Below are 24,115 nucleotides of genomic sequence, written 5' to 3'. Positions count from 1 at the left end.
ATCCGGCTAGTTTACCATATAGAATTAGAAGCTATGAAAAGCTACAGTATATATTTTTTATGTGGCGACTTTGACTTGCATACCACGTGACTGTCTAAAATAAAAAAACAACTTGCTTTTATTTAGCCTTCGTATTATACTTCATCACAATTTGATTATTTCACAGCCTTTTGATTTTCTTTTTGTTAAAACTTTTGTAGCTTATAACGTAAGATATATAAAATAAAAGATTTTTTGTTTATAGTACATAGTTATTTATGAGCGAAAACAAAGAAGGATTTTAAATGAGAATCGCAGATTTTTTTGTCAAGTAATTGAGAAGTGTACTCGTAAAGAATTATCCAATGATTGGCCTCATCTTTGTCCAGGACTCAAGGATTCTATATCTATCCAATCACGATAGGACCCCCAAGATCCTCGGATTCACAGGTTGGCGGAATTTGGAAAGCCCAAAGATCTGCTGCTCCGGCTTTGGGGTTAGTGTAAACATAAATATTGTTTGTTCCATGATATCCTAAAAGAAACAAAAATTATATTTTTATGAAATTTAATAATTTTATTATAAATTGATATTTGGAGTAATAACGACAATAATACTAAAATAATGTAATAATCATTATAATACCAGCGATGCTCATCATATGCTCATTATATGTTCAATATATAATATGTTCAATATATAATATGTTCATTATATAATATGTTCATTATATATGTTCATCACATAACAATTAGATGTTAATATATATGCTTGAGCATGATGATGTTGCTTGTATACAAGTTTAAATAGAGGCGGTTGGTGATTGTGCTGGCCAGATGACACCCTCGTTAGCAGTAGGCTACAAACGCAAGATAACAATCACATCATCTGCCACATAGATTGCAAGGTCTGAAAGGAGAACTTTACTTTACTCTAGTATTAATGGGATCGTGTTTTGATAGTTACAAACAGCTTGACTAGTCCATTTCGAATCCAAATGTTGATTTGGGCAATTTTATTGCGACTGACTCAAGCTTAGGCAGTTTTTTAATAATTCTCAAGATACCTCCCCCATTTATTTTTTTACAAAATGAAAAATATAAGTTTTCAAATCTTCCAGTTGTCTGTCCACAAGTAACAAATAAATGCGAATCCTTCCCTGTGCAATGTATTCATATGATGTTTTACCTGTTTATCTTTTTTTTACAATTGATTGAAAGTAAAGTGAAAGAAACTTTAAGCCAAGGTAGAGGAAAGTATCTAAGTGGGTGTTCAGTGAGTCGTCGTGTTGTAAAGGTGTTATGTATTGTTTTGATACCACAGTGTCATAGAAGTTCAAACGCGACCACAACGTCTTACTGCTTTACTTTGACCTACCTAATTCTTGGGACATGGTCAACCAATAGGGCTGTCCACTCTGGACTGTAAACGACTCTCTGTAGACAATGTCAAACTCTGTGGCCACCTCCCAGGTTTGAACATACACGGCTCCGTAAGAGACTTGAGCGTTACCAACATAGCCAGAAAGAGTAGGGATAAGCTTGGAATATGCTGTCATAAAATCAGAGTTGTCAATAATAAGAAAGTATTACCCAATTCTTAACGACTCTAAGGCAGCACTAAGTGGTTAGTATTTAGACCTACATCTGTAGTAACAGAAATTAATGTGATTACTACATAAACAAAGGGAAATAATTGGTTGCAATATGTTCTTACAAAATGTATAGTTGTTTTTTTTCATACTTAAAGTTATTGTCATTATGACAATATTTGCTAATAAAGTTTACAAAATTTGTGTTCGTTGTAAGAAAACAAATGAAAGCACCTTTCATTACATTCTGTAACTGGGGAATGCTAGCGCTAGCCCATGATCGCTCTTTATGGCATGAAGTCTTTGAGTTTCGGTGTTTCAAGTTACGTGGCGAAGATGAGCGACAGCAGACAAAATATATCAACCAAGATACTTACAGCAAAATCAGACGATAATGCAATAGACCCAACCAATTTGTGCCTGGATGTAATCGGCTTTATATCCATCTTGTAGTTCACACGAAGTGAGATTGCGCTATCTTCTCGACCACATGGTATCTATGCATTGTGAAGGTGTTACCTTTCAATTGAACTCTTATCTACAAGTTTACTTGTTTCAATATAACTTCAAATGTGGGGAATTGTAGTTGAAAATAAAATAATAGCAAGAGAACAGACGGAGCACTTAAAAAACTTGTAACGTAAAGCCTAACTGGGGCCTAACAAATAGTGACTTACGTGGCAGACATCTGGTCTGAATTCTGCTTGGCGGGAGTCGTGCTTCTCTGCAGACATTAGCTTTGATCTCGTAAGACTTCAACTACCGTATATTACAGTAAAGTATATGTTAAGTTTATCATTGCTATTCAAATTGAAATACAGTACATGATTGGAAGCACTGATGACTGAAGTTATTCCAAATTTAGTATTTCATAAACATTTAGCATGGTCGCTTATCAGCTAAATTAATCAAGATTTTAAAAATTATTTCCTTAAAGAAATTTTTGAGACTAATTTACAGTTTTGAAGAGATCTAATCTAAGCAGTGGTTTCTCTATATCTAGTGGAGGCAGAAATGAATGGGCGTCTGGCGGGGAAAGAAAGATCACAACTGATGTTTAACTTTATCTGGTTGTATGGTCAGCGGGTAATATGGGAGTGAATATAAACTACATCTTAATGCTTCTTCCTCCTTAAAAACAAAAGTTAATATTTACATCCTAGTTTATTTGGAGACCTTTTTAACTCAAAATGCCTGCGTTCCTCTACTGAAAAGCCAAGCCCTACATCACCATAGCCTCGAGTTTTATAAATAAGACTTTGTGAACAGCCGATTATTGTAAGACAAATTTAAATCAAAACTATTGACTTAAAAGTCGGTCATATGGGTCAACCTACCCCTCCTTTCCTGTTGTCTAAAATGTATTCTCTGACTTCTATTCAAAGATTTATGTTTATAAGGCTTATCTTCGAGTCTAAATATTAATGGATTACAGAACCTCACAGTCCTAGCTTTGATCTATATATTTTGCAACTTCTAATGTATGCAAGACCCTTGTCAGTTGAAGGCCGATGTAAGTTCTCTACTCACGGTCTACACCTGCTTTTGGTTATAGCTTTCTATTTGGTCACAAATGAGTGCTAATGAGTGCTAATGCGTGCTAATCAAATTTATATCTCAACAGTATTCCTATGTTAGTGTATCTGGTAGTTTTTCATGATACTTTTTAGAAACTTTGTAAACAGAAAATCTTTGTGTTGATTTTGTTTTCTTTACTTTTATATCATAGTACAAATAACTATCAACCAGAAGTCTTTCTGTGTGTAACAAGCTGAATTCTAATGTTATTGTTTTACAAACTTACATTTTTGAAGTCCAGGACTAAACGAAGATTTGTTGTTTTAGAGATTTCAACAAGCAATTCTTTGCCGAAGTCCGTCACGATATAGCCATAGTCCTAGGAAAACAACAGTGGTATGATGTTAGGAGATTTTTTAAAGGGTGGGGTAATTTTGACTTCTTAATTTTAATTACAATACAAATGTTATAAAGTTTTCATCACCCACTTCCACACTGACACATGCATTAAGAGTTTAAGATGTGACTACTCACCCCAGTTAACAGATTGGTGTAGTTGGTGTAATAAGCAGTCGGTAGACAGATGGTGGTTGGGTCTTGTGACAGTACAGCCGAGATGTAAGCCAGACATCTTTATAAAATATTAACACTTCAGACGTGCTGCCAGAGAGAAGAGGAAAATGTAAAATAAGTTTTTAACTTCCAGGATTAAAGCATGTTATCAGTGTTCAAGATTTAGAAAATTTCTTAATGAAATGTCTTATCTTAAATACTGTAAACCTGCCAAAAAGAAATATTCTCTAATTATATTTACTAGCTGTAAAAAGGTTTTCGTCATAGAAGATATTTATTTAATTTTTCAACTAGGTTACTGTCATTGTATGATATCATAATTAAATTATAATCCACCTTTACCTTTACCTATGCCTTAATCTGTTGGACCGTTGGGGCACCACTCAAGATTTATCGACAATTTTTCTCCGTTCGTCTCTGTCTTTTGTCTTAGTTCGAACCTCTATCAATGGCAGGCCCGTCCATTCTTTTATGTTGTCTTCCCATCGCTTTCTCTGTCTGCTTCTTCTTTTTTTTTTCTGGTACTCTTCCCTGAAGGAAGGTCTTAACGAGCCCCGAAGACCTTGTAATATGGCCGTAAATATTTGACTTGCGTTTTTTTTTTTACGATAGTTAGCACTTTAGTTAGCAGGTCATCATGGGGTCCAATCGCTGCAGTAACCCTGTCTCTAATCTCTTGGTTTGTGATGTGGTATTATGATCGAACAAGAGTTAACTGTAAGTTAGCGAGTAGTGTGGAGGTGAGGCTGCTACTGAATTTATCTCTCAGTGCATGTGGTGAAACAGAGAAATGTGTCGCTCCTTAGGATGTGTGTTTGTATATGAAGAATGTGACGTGGAATGATCAGATGATCCTGAGTACAAGATCCATGTTCAGGAGTTAGTTAAGGCGGGGGAATAAAAAGAAAGGTTAAAATAGCATGGATGTGAAAGGAAGGTTCTGAAGATTTCTGGGGAGGAGATTATTTAAGGAAGTAGTTGGAAGGTTTTTCCTTTGAGTGTGTAGTCAGTCAGAGTTAGAGTTAGAGTTAGGACTTGGAGCGTGAGTGCTAGATATTGCTAGTTAAGGTACAAATTTCATTAGTTTATTTGCTCATTTATAATATTATAGTATCCTGTATCTAAATCATATTTACTGCATCCATATCTATTGTTTCAAGTTCGAGTGTAAAAGAATTAAACTCAAGGAAATTAAATTTACAGTGTCATTTTATTTTATCTTAGTACTACTTAGGAGAGTTCGTCTTATCTTTACGGTACCTCCGAATCCGCAAGTCAAAAGGTTTGGAGAAGATACAACACAAGCCTGTCGCTTCAAGAAAACAACAACATCTTGACAACATATATATGCGTGTCTAATTGAAAGTTACTGACAGACATTTTACAGTAAATCCAGTACTTAAGATAAGAAACTATCTGATTGTGAGATTAAAAAACAGTACAAGCATGTTTGTCCCATGTTTTTATACATTCGCATAGATAGCGCTCAATATAAACAAGGAATATTTTTTTAAAAAAAGGTATTCGCTGATACTTAAGCCACAGTTTTGTTACAATTCAGAAAAAATCTTTAGTCTTGACTGATTAGACAACGTTCAGAGTAATGAACACAACAAATGTAACATTCTTCTAAAGCCTTTCTTTTTTTAGGTATGATACAAGTTTTTAACTTCCAGTTCTGAAATGTAGTAACAATATCAGAGACTAAATGGATAAAATAAAAAATAAAAATGTCAAAGCTGATGTTTGTATGGATGCATTAGTGTGCAAAACAGTATCATTTTGCTTTGATCTCACGCGTAATGGCTTCCCGTTTTTTTTCACCATTTCTTTCAAATGTCCAGATTGGCCGGAAACGAAATTTAATATCAAAACGGAAGTATCGCTTGACAAGTTTAAAAAAAAACAAAAACGGTGCAACTAAAACCACAAGGGCTTTCAATAAAAACAAGTTCAACATTTAGGGTCTGGTTAAACTAACTCGTGGCCCAGGCTAATTTAAAAATATTTTCTTACCAACAATTCCCGACCTGCTTAGAACTCCTCGCAATGTACTGTTGTTTAGGGTTATGGTTAGGGTTGTATTTTAGGATGGCGTCCTGGTCGTTTGGTGGACGTTTTGACTGTCGTCATGATGACCAATAGCTGCTTTTCAGGTCGTACAGATCTGTGACGTGGGAACAAACTATTGGTTTAAACTGACAACAGGTTGTGACGTAGCTGGTTTTCACGTTGTACAGATCTGTGACGTGGCAACAAACTATTGGTTTAAACTGCAAACAGGTTGTGACGTTGCAGGTCAGTGTTCAGCCATTCTATAACGAATAGTCTCGGTTCAAGGCAAGGAAATGATGCAGAAATGTGTTAAAGGTTTGCTAAATGAAGTTTCTTTGTGTTTTCAATGGGTCTGTGTTAAAGATACAAATGCGTGTAGTAGAGACTAGATGGGATGTAACTTATGAATATTGAAGGTGTTAGACATCATGCTGCCAGTTAGGTGCAGTTGTTTAGGAGGAGAAATACTTTGTGTTGTTAGAAGTGCCCGAATATTTCTGTGTGTAGGAGCCTTGCAAGTGTGAAGATAATTAATATCTCTAACTATCATCTTAAGAGTGTGTTTTTTACCTTTCAGGAGTGCAAGCCTGAAGTGTTGAGTGTATGTAAGATATGTTGGATTGCTCAATTGAGCAAAATAGTAAAATCCTTTTTATTGTTATCCACTGTTGTCATTCTACATTTTGAGATTTTATTAGTCTACAAATTATAAGAAACAGAAGCTCTGTCAATGTGACCTGCTTTCTTAGTAAGATCAAGCATCCGTTAATTCCTGTTTAGTAGGAATATTAAAATAGATTATTATATGGTAGTACAGATTGTTCTACTGACATAAGTAGTGTTGTATACTAGTAAAATATGTAACAAACTTCAAGGTTGTGTAAATATAAAGTGCAATAAAATTACTAAATATAACACTATTTGAGTATGAACACATCAGAGGGTAGTGTTTACAATTACTGTTGTTATTGCTGTATTTTTTCATTTTAATACACAAGTATAATTTCAACTTGAATATAATAATGAATTTTGTTTACATAGTAATAACGAATAACATTGCCAATAGGAAATAATAATGAAAACGATAAGAAATGATCATTTTAAAATAATTTAATATGATATGTACTTTATCTGTATTAATGAAAAAGATAAACAAGGGGGGTAACTGGAATTGTACTCATCATTGTTCAATGCTCAAATAACATCTTGTTATGTCCCTTTATTAGAATTTAATTTTTTAAAACAATGTAACAAATATATAAATATATATTAAACACAAAATGCAAAAATTGAATATAGATAGTGTATAAATGCAGGATACTATTTGTTCTGATTAAGAGATTCTGATAAAGAAACAACAAAACTCTTTCGTATGATTTATTTAGATCAGTGATTCTCAAATTATATGTTTAATATTATGTAGCTAACGAACAAATAATACCATTAGGGTGTAAATTAAATATTTACAATCAACTAAAGTGTAGCCAAAGAACTAATGGTGATGATAACCAATAATGACAAGACATAGCGGGACACATTACTAAAGATCTACAACAACAGCGTTGTCAAGGTCAGTGATGTTGGTGACTGTGGTGGGGATGTTTACAGATCAGCACCGGCACCTCCGAGTGGTGAAGGACGCTCTCACTCACGCTGCCCAGGATGGTGCGCCGAAGCTTGCCCAGTCCACGTGAGCCCATCACGATTAAGGTCGCGTTGATCTTCTTGGCGTATTCCACGATGACGTGCCACGCTTCTCTCCCTTGAAGTCTGGTGAAGGTTCCATCGATCTGTGGAAGATAAAGAAAGACAGTGAATGAGGTGCATGAAGAGACAAGATAAGTATGAGAATAGAAACATCTAGAAATGAGGAAACTAGAATGAGTTAATGGGGGGAGGGATATTTAGTCTTTTAATGAGGTTAAGAGTTCACTTACTAACTTTTTAGGATGGCTGCATGGACATGTGGTATGCTAAATGTGAGGGGTTTATGCATATAGGATGGCTGCATGGACATGTGGTATGCACTCTGGACAGTCGTCCCAGGTTCGAACCAAGCACATCAACAACATCCTTGACATTCACTGTCACGTGTCTCTCGCTCGCTCTCCCTTCTTCAACGTACAAACCTATATTTAGTAACTTGAACTCCAACAGTCCACTTCGTGGTTACATCAGAATGTATTTAGCTTTTTACACAACCAAACTATCCGCCCAACTTTAATCGTGGTTATATCAGAAATAGATACATGCACTTCAAAACAGCACTCTCTTAGTCCTCCTCTCTTTCGCTCTCTCTGCCTCTCTCTCTCTCTCTCTCTCTCTATTATTCTCACGCTTACACTAGAGAAGGTGACAGCATTCGAGACCATTCGTTCTAGCAGGCCTCAACACAGATCTGTGACGTGGCAATGAACTATTGGTCTCCACTGCCCACATGTTGCGACGTTGCAGGTCAGTATTAGACCTTACATGACGATTGGTCTCGCCTCATTTGAACATAAGACTTTACAAAGGGCAGCAACTTTGCCCAAATGGATTAGTTCGATCAGTTCCTAACCCTTTATTTGTCCAATGATATACATTAAAATAGGGCAGTAAACTAAAATGCTTGGTGGATGCCCCTAACTATATTTCCAATGAAATCAATCAGAACAAGTCAAATATATAAAGAGCTTTTATTAAAAAAAAGTTATATAAAGTAAAATTATATTATTTTTTTTAACTCACTCGTGTAATTCATCTGATATGAATTACAATATAGTGACGTATACAGTCAGAAATGTTGTTATTAATTGTGGTTTAGTTTTTTAGCGCAATTTCATGCTTGTAGCAATGATCTGGGTTATGATGGGTTTTATTGCTGGCTTTCAAAAACAATATTTTCAGAAAAAAAAGTTGCTCAACTCAAATTCGATGTTGGGGGCTAAGGCCTCCTCGATGGAAGGCCGACACGTTAGTAACTGAGGTAGACAATCGCTTATGAAAATAGAAGGTTGTTAGTTTCACATTTTTAGGCGACGACCTAATGTTTATGCAAGGCTTATCTCCCCTTAGCTACTGCTGCCTCAATACAAAAACAAAACTAATTATTTAAGACAAATTGATAAAAATAACGGGTCTAATTTTTTATAGAGACTCATCTGTTGTTAGGGACAATGAATGATTCGTCACAGTGTCAACTTGATCCGAGACTTGGAAGAGGGAGATAACGTGTACGAAATTAGTACCAGACAGACAGACAGAGCGGAGATAGGCCTTGTAAAACAAAAAAGAATGTTATCTACACGTCTAGAAAGTGACTCTGACATTCAAGGAACTATTTCTAGAAATGACATCTCCTAACCTGCTCAACGTGCGGCCCACTTTAAGAACGTATAGAAATTAGCTACGTAGGTAATGAAGTTTAAAAAGCAAAGGTTCTGTTTATCAATGTTAAGCTGGGGTTTTAAATCGGTGGTGCACTGAAAGATTACAATTAAAGTTCAAAGTTCAAAAGCTATTCACCTGCTCTCTCTCTTTCTCTCTCTACACCCCCCCCACGTGACCCACCTGCCACACTTTCCGTTTTCTGTACAACTAAAAGACATGAACCGTTGGAGGGAAAGTTTACTTTTTTTTTTCTAGCAAATGTAAAACAAAAAATGAACTAAAGAAAGTAATAGAGAGATAAACCAAAAATATAACAGAAAGGGGAAAAAAAGAAACAGACAAAAAAATGGAAAGAAAGAACCAGGAAGAAAGAAACGAAAAAAAACACGAAACAAAAAAAAAACACGAAAGAAATAAACAGAAAGAAAGAAAAGGAAAGAAAAGAAAGAAAGAAAAGAAAAGAAAGAAAAGAAAGAAAGAAAAGAAAAGAAAGAAAGAAAGAAATAGAAAGAAACAAAAATAAATAGAAACAGAAAGAGGCAAACATAAATAGAGAGACATAAAAAAAGAAGTAATTAAGGAAAGTAACATAATTTTAAAAAATGTAAACCTATATCTCTCAAGAATGTAGAAGTTATATATCACACCTTTGTATTTTATTTTTCCAAAACGTCGCAGTCTATATTTAAAGTTTAAATAGAAATAGCACAAATATAGGTCTTCTTGCATATTTTTTTATTTTACTCTAGGACTAATTGATGATTTTTCAAAGGTTTAGATAACAGTGAGCAAATAGATGCTATCTTACTAGATTTTTCCAAAGCTTTTGATAAAGTTCACCACCATCGTTTGCTTAAAAAATTAAAATATTTTGGCATTGAATGTCCATTGCATCAGTGGATTAGCGATTTTCTGATAGGGAGAGAACAAACTGTAATAATAAATGGCTCTAAATCAACACCGATAACAGTAAACTCAGGTGTACCTCAAGGAACAGTCTTGGGTCCACTACTATTTTTAATTTACATAAACGATTTACCAAATTGCATTAGTTCAGGAACAAAAGTCGGATTATTCGCAGACGATTGCATAATATATAGAACAATAATAACAACATAAGATACAGAAATTTTACAAAGAGAATTAGATGAATTACAGAAATGGGAATCAAATTAGAGCATGTCTTTCCACCCAGAAAAATGTCAGTTTTTAAGAGTAACAAAAAAGCTAAAACAAATTAATTCCACTTATCTTATTCATAGTATACCAGTAACACAAACTAAAAACTCAAAATACCTAGGTGTTATAATAAATGAAAAACTGTCATAGAATCCCTATATTGATGAAACTATCAAAAAATCAAACAAAGCATTGGGGTTTATTAAAAGAAATTTCTATAAATCAAATAAGAACATAAAACTAAAATGTTATTTAACCTTGGTTAGGCCAATAATAGAATATGCATCCTCCGTTTGGGACCCCCCAACTCAAGAAAACATTAAGAAACTGGAATAGACACAAAATAGAGCAAACGAATATTCACATTTGACTAGAGTAACACCTTTAGTTAAATCACTAAATTTAGAAAGCCTTCAGGACAGAAGACTCAAAAATAAAGAAGCAATTATACATAAAACACTGAGCCATAATCTTCAAATACCAAAAAAAAAATTAATAAAATACTCAGAAAGACACAAAAATAAAGGTACATTCCTCATCCCATATGCTAGGACAAATTTTTACAAATACTCCTTCTTCCCTAGTGCTATTAGAGCATGGAATGGGTTGCCTGAGCTAGCCAGGAAAACCAGTGACTTGGCAGAATTTAAGTCATTGGTTAATATGCATGACTGAATGCATGACGCGTAGGACGTAATCATCTTCTCATTTTGAAGTAACGTCTGTATTTTATATAAGATAAGAATAGGTCAACTTTAAACAAAAAACTGCCGTAAGTCTCTTCCGCTTCCTTTAGTACTATATGTTGCAGTTTTTTGTTTGTTTTTTGTTTTTTTGTTTCTTTGATAGTTTTTTTTTCTTCCTCAAAACCTAAAAATTTACAGTTGAACAGTAATAGCTGTCAAAAAATGTATCATTTGTTAAGTTGATATAAAAAAAAAATTAGACTTAATTTAATTAGCAATTAAAATGTTCAAACACCTAATTATAAAACGCAAATAATTTATTTATATTTTACAACTCCCAAATTTCAATCTACCATAACCCCATGATCCTGAATATCGTGCGCCACTTAACACGCTGTGCACATTATAAGAGTTCTCGTATTGTTGTGCTACGATCTCAAATGAAGGTTAAGAAAGAAGTGTTGTCCTCCCATCGTTTTCTCTGTCTGCCTCTTCTTTTTTTTCTTGTACTGTTCCCTGAAGGAAGGTCTTTGCAATCACCGCAGATTTTGTAATATGGCCATAGATTTTAAGCTTGTGTTTTTTTTTTTTACAATAGTTAGATAGAACTAGACCTAAATATATTGTCAAATTTAAAGTTATTTCCTTTTTACTTGAAAAATGATAAGGGTCAAACAAAGGTTCTCCCCATGTGGCCAACGAATTAATAATTCTTTTCTCATATACATTAATTTTTAAATTTCTAGAAAAATCATTAAAGTCGTTTATTGAGATCAGCGTACAAGTTCTGCCCTCATAAAGTTATGACGTGACTAAAGGTATTGTTTAAAAAAAAAAAGGCAATGACGATAAAAAAGAAATCAAGGCCAATAAATAACCATCTGAGACGTCCTCCACATGTCACGTCCACCTATCCCGTTATCTCTGTTACGGGGTGGGTCAAATAGGGCTCTGCATATCTTACACTTGACACAGGGAAGAGCACCAGAGGGAGGCACACATTACAGCACTGATAAGATTTGCACTGACGACCTTTAACCTGGTCGACTTTTGAAATGATACACCAGAAACTACATCTACAATATTATTTCTTTTTACCAAGCCAAGGATCGGTATTACGACCCAGATTTATCACTGACATTTTTCTTTAAGTTTCCTGACATCTCAACATTCGGCATCGAGCCTCCCATCAGAATCTCTGATCACAATGGTCATATTTGACTTTGTCTTTTTGTGTGTATGCTTAGTTCTTTCTTAGTATGTGTTCATCTTTTCAGTGGTGAATTGTAGACTGTGCAAGTATTCAGTTATGAGAGACCGGAAATATACGATTTTTTAAGAGACCAGAACTGCACGATCTTTTTAAGAGATCGTAACTTTAGGATCTTTAAAGAGACCTAAACTATGCAATCTTTTAAGAGACCGGAACTATACCATCTTTTGAGACTTACAAAAATAAAGATAATATCTACTATCTGAGGGGTGGTTTTTATTTTTTTTTTAAAGGATTATCGTAGACTACCTTTTTTTTTTATTGAATTCGAATTCAGTTTACTTAAATATATAGCTTTAAGGTCATGGGCGAACTGGCTATATGGGCAGTTGGGCACATTCCCGGAATGTATAAACATGTATCATGAAACTGGTGGTTTACAATCTCTCTATAGGCTTACACTAAGTGATTTTAACAACATAAGGTTTATTATTTTTTTATAATCCAGTAGAAGCTGCATTAGTCCGAAATACTCGGGTAATTCTATAACAAATTTTCTTTTAATATGGAGGTATTATTGTATACAGTATTCTACAGATTCACGATTACAAAAAATGACTCAAATATAACGTGTGGAGTTAAATGTGCATTATATTATTGGGTTGGTTCGTCACAAGATCGCAGAATTTCCCTGCTACGAATTTTACGCCGTCAGGGTTAGAGAAAGATGACCATGACTATTGTGAGCGATGGAGGTGAAAGTAAAGAGACTTTTTTTTTAAATAACCGTTCAAGTGGTTAGTACTGAATTTTAAAGAAGTACGATTGATTGACAGGGGCGTGTCCCTTTTCAAACTTATTAATGTTGCAATTGTACAAATGTTTGTACAAATTGAGATTTCCTATAGCCTCTAATTCTATCTGGTAGTAGAAATACAACATGTTAAATTAGGCCAATCTAAACCCACTTTTGCAGCTTGCGTTCAGTTATCGATGCATTATCAAAATTTAAATTATTTCTAGGGCAGGTGACAATAGATGTAGTCGTATGGTAATGAATTAGTGGGCCGAATGGTATGGTTATGCCAAGGCCAATTGTGACACCCAGTCCGACCCTGTTTAAAGTACTTGCTTTAGAGTTTAGAGTTATTAGTGTTGAAGGATTTTCTTTTGCTTTGTTTCACAGTTCCATTTGAGATTAATGCAATGAGCACACTCCGAAAGCTGGTTGCCTTAATTAATGAAACATTTACAAGCTTTCAATACAGTGTGCTCGTCGATATTGAAACTTATCGTTAACGGGAAATTAAGATAAGTTTATTGAAATAAAGATGACGGCGAGCGATATTTGAGCTCAGGCCAACGTGTTGACTCTCCGAAGCGCGTACTATTTGACCAGGCAGTCGTCCTTCAACTTTATGCACTGGAGTATTTAACTCCCTTGAGAAGTGTAAATTAATCCAACAAATCACCACAAAGGAAATATCGTGGAATCAAAAGCTAAAACTACCGAAAGCTATGAAAGCCACCTAAATCTAAACAGAGCACTACAAGGAAGTGTGTCCCTTTGACGTCACTAGACATAATAATATCTCGCTCTGGCCTTGTGTTAATTTTTTCTTTCTTTCACGTGAGTAAACGGTAGATCTAATGACAGCAGATTGGAAGCTCAATTCTCTGAGGTTAATGCTGCGTTCCAAAATAAACACTTTGAACGCCAGGTGATACTTTGTATAAACACCGATAGTTTTAAGGATTTAAGGTTTTCAAGCACGGAGGGGTTTCAGAGATAGTGGGTAGTACAATAACTTTCAAAGGAGCAAAAATATTTCTATATCAATAGCCCCCAAAGTGACCCACAAAGACTGGTGATACTGCTATTAGTTGTTTTTAGCCTATGCTCTGCTACCAGAAGACAAAGTGCTTTGGGTGGGTATTCTGTAGAATGTCTAAATGTCGAGATGATGTGGCGTCAGATACAGTTGTATACCCAAATCACTCACTAATATTTTGTTGTTTTTTAAAAGACAGCTTTCAATACCTATATTTTGCAATAATTTCCTTTTTTTTTTTTGTAATTTTTATTATAATTTTTGTTTTTGTTTACATACTTCGTAGGTTCCTTCAAAATTGAAAATTTTTACATCCTGGACCAAACCTCCCTCAAGACGGTCAGGGGGATAGCTTTGACCAGAGTGTGAACCGGGGACCATTGAGATGACAGTCCAGAGCGCATAGCACATAACCATGCAGCCAATTGGATTGAAGAACGTGTAGCCTTAGCAACGTATAAACAAAGGTGAGTGACAGCCCACAACATCCAGGATGCAACAGTAAAAAAAATGGGTGCTATCGATGGGTATAATCTATCTATTTTATAGACCTTTTGCTTTCTCGGTAACACTAAATTCTACAGCTAGATATAGAACTAATAATATACCAAAACAGATACCCAATTTGAAGACACTATCTATAACAATAAACAGTATTTATGTCACTCTGTTATCTCTGTAGAGTCTCTTGTAGCATTGGGTAATAAAGATAATAACATTCTTGAAGATGGCTTTCAGGGACCTAAAAGTTACAATGTTCTTTTCGTTTGTATGGCGGGGGGGAGCGAGGACTAGATACAAGCCTGAACCTATCTTGCAGGAGAGAAATGTAAATTAAGTTATGGAAGCAATACCGAGCGAATATATGGTAATATTGTGGTCAGTTCAGTTGACCAAAGGGTAACCACTTGAGAACATCAATTTTGTATCCATGGCTGCTGGTGTTGTGCTGGCCACATAAAATCCTGGATACTTCTTTTGCATTATGAAATACACTCCTTACTTTCTATTGGATTTGAAAGAGACAGAGTGGCTTATTTTCTTAAAATTGATGCAAATTAAGTGAACTAAAACTAAGTAAGACAGAAGATATTGGGGGGGGGAGTGAGGGGACTGCTGTAATCTAGCAAGGTCAGAGGGTAAGATGTCATGGACATGTCAAGGTCTATTACTGAGCGTATGTTGCCCATCCTGTACCTAATCTCTCCCTCTCTCTCTCACATTAAATGCAACACTTACATTTCTGCTCTTCAAAAGTTGTAATGTTGATGCTTCTATTTCTGCTGCCTTTTGGCGGTCTTTCTCTTCCAGCTCATGAATCCTGCCTGGTGTGGGGCCTTGAAGACATGAAATTAAAAAAAAAACAATAATAAAGCAAATATTAGACACACCTTTTTTTTTTTTTTATTAAAGTGTGTTTTTTTTTAAATTCCATTAGCTCAAAGGGCAGATAACTTTAACATACACCGTACTTATCCTATTGCTATTTTCAGACTAAAGAAGTAAAAGTCAATCTCATCTGCTCGTTGGTTACACTTTGATTTGTAAGATTTCTTTGAATTTCTTTAAATCACAAAAGTAGATGAAAGCGATAAAAACTAATGTCTTTGGCAATCTCATGGAAGGTATAGATAAAAGTTAGAAATTGACGCCATATTGAAAGTCAAGACTAAATAATTTGAACATTAATATGTACTCTCCAGGTATATAGTTAAAAATGTGACTCTACAGTGAAACAAACACACATGTCTAGGGCTTATTAAACACATGTCTAGGGCTTATTAAACACATGTCTAGGGCTTATTAAACACATGTCTAGGGCTTATCAAACTGCTTCACTTGTCTGTACTTTCATGTTCAGCACACCGGATACACCAATACAAGTTTGCTATTAATAGATTTACTTTCATGTGTACGAATCTCCAATACTAGACAACTTAGAAATAGGGCTAGCATCCAGCCATTAGGTTGGGCGTTACTATGTCCGGTCCAGTCATGGCTAACGAGCCGCTCCTATCAGAAGCTCACTGGTTTAGGGGCCAGTTACTCGCCTTGCAGCTAGCCCCAAATATGGGAGTCAAGACACAGTGCTACACTCTGGCAGAGCCTGCGATGCCGCTGACCACAAAGTGTATCGACATATGCAAATTTTTTAATAGATCAAATGCGTGGAGAAGGGGGGAACTGTTGTATGGTCGACAGTGTTCTTACCTTAGCTAATGCCCAGTCATTCGTCTTACTTCTATGAAATTATCCATAGTCACCTCGCGACTGGAGAAGCATAATATTGCATTAGATTAAGTTCAAGTTTCGGAATTCAATTTACTTCTTGAAAAAGGTTTGGTGCTTAGAGTTAAGTCTATTCATGTACAATGAAATATATAATCGAAACCGAATATATCTTTCATCATTTGAATAGTTTCCAAAAGGCCTTTTCATGGCTTAGCCTGGCAAAAGTATGGCTTACTCTGGCATTTTTATGGCTTAGTCCGGCCTTTGCATACTTATTTATTAATGATCTTAATGAAAATCCCGACGAAAAAAAAAAGACTAATTTGTTTATGCGTGTTCAACAATATCAATTAGCGTACAGCTGTCAGCAATGACATGAAAAAATACAGTGAAACAATGTACCTAATACTTTACTTAACCTAGTTACCTAGTTGGTAGAATTATTTTCATTCAAGATTTTTAAGTAATAAATTGGGTTTTAAAGTAATGTGCAATATTTCAATAGCTAAACATCCAATTTATAAGTTACCAATCTACGAATCTATTCGTGAAATAAAATGTAAAGCTCAGCGTACTTTCACTATGGACAGCAATGAAGATCTGTACATTTTGAACTACAATAATTTAAACCTTTATTACCTATTCTGAAACAATGTGATTATGAGCTACTGTTCTGGTGTAATTTGTTCACAGTGTATATAACATAGTATATACGTCTCTGTAGTTATAAACGTTACCAAGGCTGGTGAAATGTTGTTATATATTCAATATTTTATTTCCTTTCATGTATCGGCAAGAGCTATAAAAAGGAAGCTTCTTAACTGAAACTTTTCTGTACTTAATAGATTACTTGCTGATGATATGCAAAAGTAATAAGACCTTTTATAGAACAGCAAATTCATCATAGTAGAGTTACCAGACATTCATTTCTTTTTGACAGTACGGGGTCCTAAAAAATGATACATTGTTTTAATATTACGAATCTTAGAACCATTGTGTTTAACCCATCGTTGAAATCAAATATATCTTGTATATTAAACCAAACAAAAAACATTATAACTATAAGAAACTAAAGTGTACACTCACACCAGACTCCCTCATAATTTACATGTGACAAAGTTTATATCAGATTGTTGGTATGTAATGATTTGATTGCCAGGGGAACAAAAGAGTGTTTGTGTCTTGTATCTCTTTTGTGATGGTAAAATCACAAAATCCTGACACAAAGGGTGATTCTTTATTTCGGGGATCTTGTTAGCTTTTTTAGAGATGTTTGTCTCAAACAACTGCCCAAATGAGGTTTGTTTTTTTGCCAATGATTTTACCAGCAGCATTTAGGATTCTTTGAAGTTTATTTTTATTTTTAATGCTCAGATTGACATACCAGGCAGTGATATTGAAACTTAAAATATTGCAGATGTGAGCGTGATAAAACATAGCCAAGGCATTTTCGCTAACATTAAACGAGGACAGTTTTCTTAGTAATCGTAATCTTTGCTGCCCTTTTTTTGCTTATAATATCAGTATTTGCAGTAAAATTTAGTTTATTGTCTTTGTATATATATTTGCAAATGAAGAACTGCTGTGAAAAACAAAATGTTCACTTACTATAAGAAAATATAAAAGTTGATACAGTCGTTTATTTACTTCTAAGTTTTAATGGTTTTAATGCGAGGTTGTTTTTTTTTGGTCAAACATTGCCCTATTTTAGTCCTCTTCTGGAGGCCCAGGTGTCTGGTAGCCAACTCTTCAGATATGCACTAAATAATTTCCACGATCTATTTCAAACACATATATTTCCTCGTTTATATATAGATATTGAAGATCCGCTTTACTTTCATTACGCCATACAATAAACTAACATTGAAAAAGAAAAGAGAGCGATATACAGAACTGTGTTGGCAATATAAAGAAAAACCTGAGATTAAAAGTGGAAGGCTGGAAGACCTTTTGAAATAGACAGTTTTTGTATGTAAAATACAATTAATTAATTATCATTCATTAATTTATATTTTTTTTATTGATTCATTTGTTGTCGTCGACAATGAATAATTGTGCTAAGTCTCAAGTTGATCCGAGAGTGGAAAGTTGGAGAAGAAAAGAGGGTAATAGAATCCATCGAGACAGACCTAGGGCAGATGATGTAAAGGTCATCTGTTTCTGTGGCCTACGGTTAACGAGGGTGTCATGTGGCCAGCACGACGACCAACCGTCTTTACTTTGCCCCAACTAATGTCAGGTACTCATTAGAGCTGTGTGAACTCAGAGGCGCCCAAAGATCCCGAAATTAAAAATTCCAGTCTTCACCAGGTTTCGAACCCGGGACCCACGATTCGGAAGCCAAGCGTTTTACCACTCAGCCACCGCGCCTCAGTGAGTGAATTGATATAAGCTTTGTACAAAGTTTTTTTTAAGACTTGATTTAAAACATCTTTCTATGTTTTGTGCTACCCATATGTTTCGAAACGAAGTACTCGACCCAATACATAAGACAAAACATGCACACACAATTGACTAGAAGGGCTGCAACTTACTCGGCACATAACAATAACGACCAAAACAATATCAAATTCATTGGGTCTGTCTACCTACCGTCCAGGACTCCCACATCGCCAAAATAGTCTGCCACGTAACAGGTAAACACCTTGTTGCCAGGTCTGTGGATGTGGTTGAGATAGACTGTGGATATAGGCCAGACACAATGTCAGTGAGGGTAAATTCAATATAGAGAGTGGTCAAGCGACATTTGAGATTTTTTAATGAAATAGATGAAATAAATGATATTGTTCTTCTGCTTAAACCAACTTTGAGATGTATAAAATAGGTGAGCGGTCATGCTATCAGATTAAATATTTATTATTTCTATCTGTCCGTCCTTCTGTCTGTCTGTCTCTCTTTCCTCTCCATGTCTCTCTCTCTCTCTTTATATCTCTCTTTCTCTCTCCCCCCTCTCTCTCTTATCTTCCTTCTCGTTAAAAATTGCGGATGTTGGTAACAAACGAAGTGATTATAAAATATGTTTTAACAACAAAATATTTCCATTCAAACTTACAAAAAAATGAACAAAGACCCTTACTACAATCAATCATTTCTTCTGTTTTCATAGATACGCATGCGCAGACCATCTCTTTTTAGTGCATAGTCCTTTTTCCCACACAGATTTACGATGCTTTCCTATCCACTCGTGTAATGTGCAAGATGAAAAGAAATCAGAAACTGCAAGTCCAATGTGATACCATGAAAGTCCAATGTGATACCATGAAAGTCCAATGTGATACCATGAAAGTCCAATGTGATACCATGAAAGTCCAATGTGATACCATGAAAGTCCAATGTGATACCATGAAAGTCCAATGTGATACCATAAAAGTCCAATGTGATACCATGCAAGTCCAAAGTTCAGGGTCTGAGACCAAAAATCAATTGAAAAAAAAAAGACAGAAAATGGGTGAAAGCGTCTAAAACTAAATCTTCCAGTCTTGTTAATTTGATTGTTTATTCAACGATCGATGTCTTGTTTCTGGTTGCACTTTTGAAAAAGAAATTGATTTAAAATGTCAACTGATTGTTTTAAACATTGAACTGCAAGTTTTATTTCTTGAGAAATTTTTCTTTAGCCCCCACTACAGGTACTACAACTGGTGTGTTTCCTTCTCCAACCTTTTTCTCTGTTTCTAGTCATGATTCCTCAAACCAGTCTGTTATACTTTCTTATAGTCTTTCTCTTTGTGGATCTCAAGGCTTTCTCTCCTTTATACTAAGATGTCATCACTTTCACCAGGGACATCCACTCTATCCATCAAGACTTCTCTCCACCTCTTACCTCTACTCTTTTTGTCTTCTCTCTCTCTCTCACACACACACACTCTCTCTCTCTCTCTCTCTAACTTTCATCAACATTTTTAATCTATTATATCTCTACTTTTCTGATGTTCTCATTCTCTGTCTTATCATGTTGCACTATTCGTTCTCTTATAGCTGTTGTATGACAACTTCTCGGAACATAATTGTATGCTTGTACGTCCTTAACAATGAAGTTCTGCTTCACAATGTTGTGTCTTGTGTCTTTTCACTTGTTTTTTTCTGTTTGTTGTTGAAAAACGGTAACCCTTTTAACTGTTACCAATTTTAAAACAAACACGATACGAATATAAACTTAACTTTGTAGATAAATATGCAACGGTATAAAGTAGAAAGAGAAACTACCTTAACACTAAACGGTTTCGGCTCGTAATACTAGAGTAGGAGGGCACAGTTGAATTCAAGTTTCTTCACCTTACACAATATACATAGGCATATCTTCCCTCGTTTCATTCGTATGTGGACCACCCCCTTTCACAACATTACAATAATAAATTTCCCATCAAACATTTTTGTTCAAGATCCGCCACTGCAAATTGAAAGGGTCAGCAGTCGCAGCCAGTACTAGATCTAGATCTGTGTAGGCTTACACTGAAGTCCGTCACTAATGGTCACGTCCCCAAGTCCCACAGCTGCTGCATCTCATTAACATAATGGACAATAGAGGGACACAACCACCTGACAGATAACCCTTGACCCTTTCGCCCATTTATTCAAGCGTTTATGAAATTGTATACACAGTTCAGCTCTACTAGATTAAAACCAAAGCAACACCATTCTTTTTTACATAACCAGTAAATACAAAGGTTCAGAGCGTCTAGCGATATAAGCCTACATCTTTCAGCTTAATACATCTTGCTCACCATAATATGTAATAAGATATACTTAACCCTCTAACAGCCACAACTTTAGTAGAGAATATGCTCTGATCTCTTGTAACTTGACTAGAAGTGGTTACTGAGTTAAAAAATAGTTTGAGGAATGCTATGGGTTAAAAATAAAGGTCAAGATGGACATTCCCACTTGTTCTTATGAAGAAACAAAGGGTTAACAATCAGGGCCGGATTTAGCCTTGATAATGCCTTAAGCTATTTGAAACATGGGACCCCTTGTAATCAACATAAGGGAATTTATTCCTTGGCTTTTTCTTCAAAAAAAAATTTTTGTTCCAGGGGGCCCAAAGCTTTAGCTTTTGTTGCCCATATGTAAATCCAGCACTCACAAGTTAATTTTAGTTTCTCATTGGGCAGGGGAGCATGCGTCATTGTGAGCAAGGCAGACTCAGCTCAAAAATAAAAGGCCCAAAGTCATGAGGAGAATCGAAAGTTATGGTCCATAAATACCTATAGGTATATTCAGATTTTTTTTCAAGTCAATTACCTGCTTCGTGATTGTTTAATACTCTTCACACGTATGACTCGAATCTGACGGTCAATATGACATAGTTGTCAGACAATGGTCACCTTAATAGCCAACGTAAGTTGATCCAGTCATTCTATATTTAGAGCATTCAGAGGATGCAGTGAAAAAAGAGGGGACTGTGGTAGAAACGCGATATCCTAGGCATTTAGTACCCGTACATACCAAAATACATATATGCTGGGGGGGGGGGGTGAGATCCCCTTCTGCGAGGACGATCGCCCCTGATAGTCCTCTCCCCCTTTCCCAGCGAGGGCTTTGAATGTGGAGACGTGCTAAGCCCACTTGTTACAATACTGACAAGTGTGTCAGGTGACCTAGATTCAAACAGGATAATTGCAATTCAAGTGTTTTGAATTGTTTATTAACAAACTACACATTATGTTAATGTTACCCTCACTTGCGTGTGTCATGCAGGTCTATGTCACGTAACCTAACACAGGACGCCAGGGGCTATATAATTATACATATTTTTGTAACGATGCAATACGCTGTGGGCATGGCGGGCTCGGTCAAGCGTACAAAAGCTGTCATTCATCTCTACCGTCTAATGATCTTAGAGCTAGATCTTTTTTCTTTGTTTAATTTCATTTTCTTTCAATTGAAAAGTATAAACTGAAACTATGCAATTTGACATAATGCAACGGTATAGACTACTCTTAAGATAATGTTAGATATATATAAATAAATAAATAGACATATTATTAAATATAGATATGCTATTGAATCTATTAGTACTCACATTCCATACAAAATTCACTGTTTTTACTGGAATCCAATGGAATTAGTACCGAAGCCATGCTTTTATATCAGTATCACCAGATCTAGAGGTCTACTATCACAATACCTTGATATTTTAAAGATTTTTTTTTAAATCCAGAATAGGCAAGTGTGTGACTTGTCCAAAGGTAAACACGAAGCGGTCCTAACAGTAAGGCTAGCTGTGTATTACTACCACTGCCTTCCCCAAACCTGTTTTGACGCTCGATTACTCGTGCTGCCAACTTCGGTGATTTTTGTTTTCTTTTTTTTTTCAATTGAGAGCAGAGTTAGCTTTCCGGGTCTTGTTGACGCGGAGAACGGCGAAGATCCAGGAATTCAATTACGCTGTAACTTCACACTGCGCATTTGTTTCAAATCGATGAAAAAGGTTAAAGGTAAAAAATAGTGTATGCTTAACCTGTCAAAGTGATCAGCTGAGATTTTCCAGTCATCTTTAGATAACAAAAAATAAGACATTTAGATTTATACGTTTGTCTATTTTTTGAGTCGCTGGGATAGTTGTTTGGTATCGATTTTACTACACTAGTCAAATAAATAGCAGTAAATTGTTGTCTTAACAATGTCAAGGACGCTATAACAAAATATCTCTGCTGCCAAGTAAATAAAAATTAGTTAGTCCTGTGTGCGAAAGAGATTAGAAATATAATGCTAAAAAGTGCTTGAAATGTATCGTCTGCTTTGTAAAATGTCCGGCTTATCACTTCCTAATCTATGTACACCGAATACACCAATTTATTTACTTTTTTCTATCATGAATGAGAATATCCAATAACTTCTGATGTTCAATGTTTGTTCCACGTTTGTTCAATGTTTGTTTAATGTTTGTTCAATGTTTGTTTACTATTATTTTATTTTGTTTTGCAGGTTTAAAAAAAAAAGATAAAAATGAGGAAGTTTCTTCATAAATTCTACTAAGGTTGCTTGCTTTTTAAGCAATTTCGTTTAGTACACATAATCTATACCAATTTGGAAAATTTAAAAGACTTAGAAGGTTTTTGGTGAAAATGATATACAGAAAATATCATCAATTGTTAGTGCTATTGTGTAAAGTTGATTATTTCCAAACCTCACAGCTTTACACGTAAAATATTTTATCTCTAGATTTAATGACAATGTCTAAATGTAATTCTCCTTTAATTTTCTTTAACGGTTCAAAAAGATGGTGAAAACTGAATGGAAACTGGACAAGGCTTTCGAAAACGGCTCTACAGATTTTACTAGAAACTTTGTCAATAAAAAAAAACAACTTATTGGCCAGTCTATGTATTATATAGTCTACTCCTAATTGTTCAAACTATAACCACCTGAATCTGTGTACAAATAGTCTAAGGTTAATAAATAAGCGAATGAACTTTGTTTTTTATTTTTGTATTTGAAGATAGTCCCCACCCCCCCTGTATAAAATGATAGTTGGCAGCTTAAATCCAATTATAACGAAATCAGAATATTTTTTTTACACCAGTTCTCAAACACCTGAGAGCGCTAATTTTAAGGACTGGCCCTGGGCCCAAGAAAATTATCACCACTCTCCCCTTTCCCCTTCCCTTTATTTCCTAACCTGACGTTAAGAGGGCTAAGTAAACCGATTAGCACCAAGACCAGGACACAACTGCCATGCAAATGTTCTTAACAGAACGTGACCCACGTAGACTACACGAGACGATAGGACGGTTATACGCGCTCTTAACTTTGATGGTTAGATTCTCATAGCCTGGAATCTATATGTTAGCAGTTGGAGTTTATTAGCAAGTGTATATAATTGATTTTTTAGCTATTGATTTTATTAGCATATGATTAGCATATGATAGAATCAATTAGTTT

The 24,115-nt window shown here is 35.2% G+C and overlaps 1 protein-coding gene and 1 long non-coding RNA gene across 3 annotated transcripts; both read right to left on the bottom strand.

Moving 5' to 3' along the window:
- Positions 1 to 216: 216 nt before the first annotated feature.
- On the bottom strand, positions 217 to 4,937 carry LOC106053817 (uncharacterized). Of its 2 annotated transcripts, XR_008777708.1 has the most exons (6): positions 4,923 to 4,937; positions 3,624 to 3,749; positions 3,376 to 3,468; positions 2,249 to 2,330; positions 1,358 to 1,531; positions 217 to 514 (listed from the first exon to the last, which is right to left on the bottom strand). It is a non-coding gene; the product is annotated as an uncharacterized LOC106053817 (long non-coding RNA). The 2 variants fall into 2 exon arrangements; XR_008777707.1 differs by lacking the exon at positions 4,923 to 4,937 and having other exon boundaries at positions 3,624 to 3,803.
- A 1,872-nt stretch (positions 4,938 to 6,809) lies between these two features.
- Positions 6,810 to 22,615, bottom strand: LOC106053808 (stress response protein NhaX-like). Its single transcript, XM_056027708.1, has 4 exons — positions 22,254 to 22,615; positions 18,824 to 18,910; positions 15,239 to 15,336; positions 6,810 to 7,507 (listed from the first exon to the last, which is right to left on the bottom strand). Exons 1-4 carry the CDS (start codon positions 22,309 to 22,311, stop codon positions 7,289 to 7,291), a joined length of 462 nt encoding a protein of 153 aa, XP_055883683.1. The 5' UTR covers positions 22,312 to 22,615; the 3' UTR covers positions 6,810 to 7,288.
- Between the last annotated feature and the right edge of the window lie 1,500 nt (positions 22,616 to 24,115).

The sequence above is a fragment of the Biomphalaria glabrata genome, chromosome 4 (assembly GCF_947242115.1).
Source record: "Biomphalaria glabrata chromosome 4, xgBioGlab47.1, whole genome shotgun sequence".
Classification (NCBI taxonomy): Eukaryota; Metazoa; Mollusca; class Gastropoda; family Planorbidae; genus Biomphalaria; species Biomphalaria glabrata.
This window is presented reverse-complemented; position numbering and strand designations above follow the sequence as displayed.

Bases quoted from the DNA above. Each gene is read 5' to 3' on its own strand.
- LOC106053808 (XM_056027708.1), bottom strand. From the start codon at position 22,311: ATGGCTTCGGTACTAATTCCATTGGATTCCAGTAAAAACAGTGAATTT. The intron at 18,911-22,253 runs GTGAGTACTAAT...CTATATCCACAG, and splicing joins CAGTGAATTTTGTATGGAAT to TCTATCTCAACCACATCCAC. The intron at 15,337-18,823 runs GTAGGTAGACAG...CATGTCTTCAAG, and splicing joins CGATGTGGGAGTCCTGGACG to GCCCCACACCAGGCAGGATT.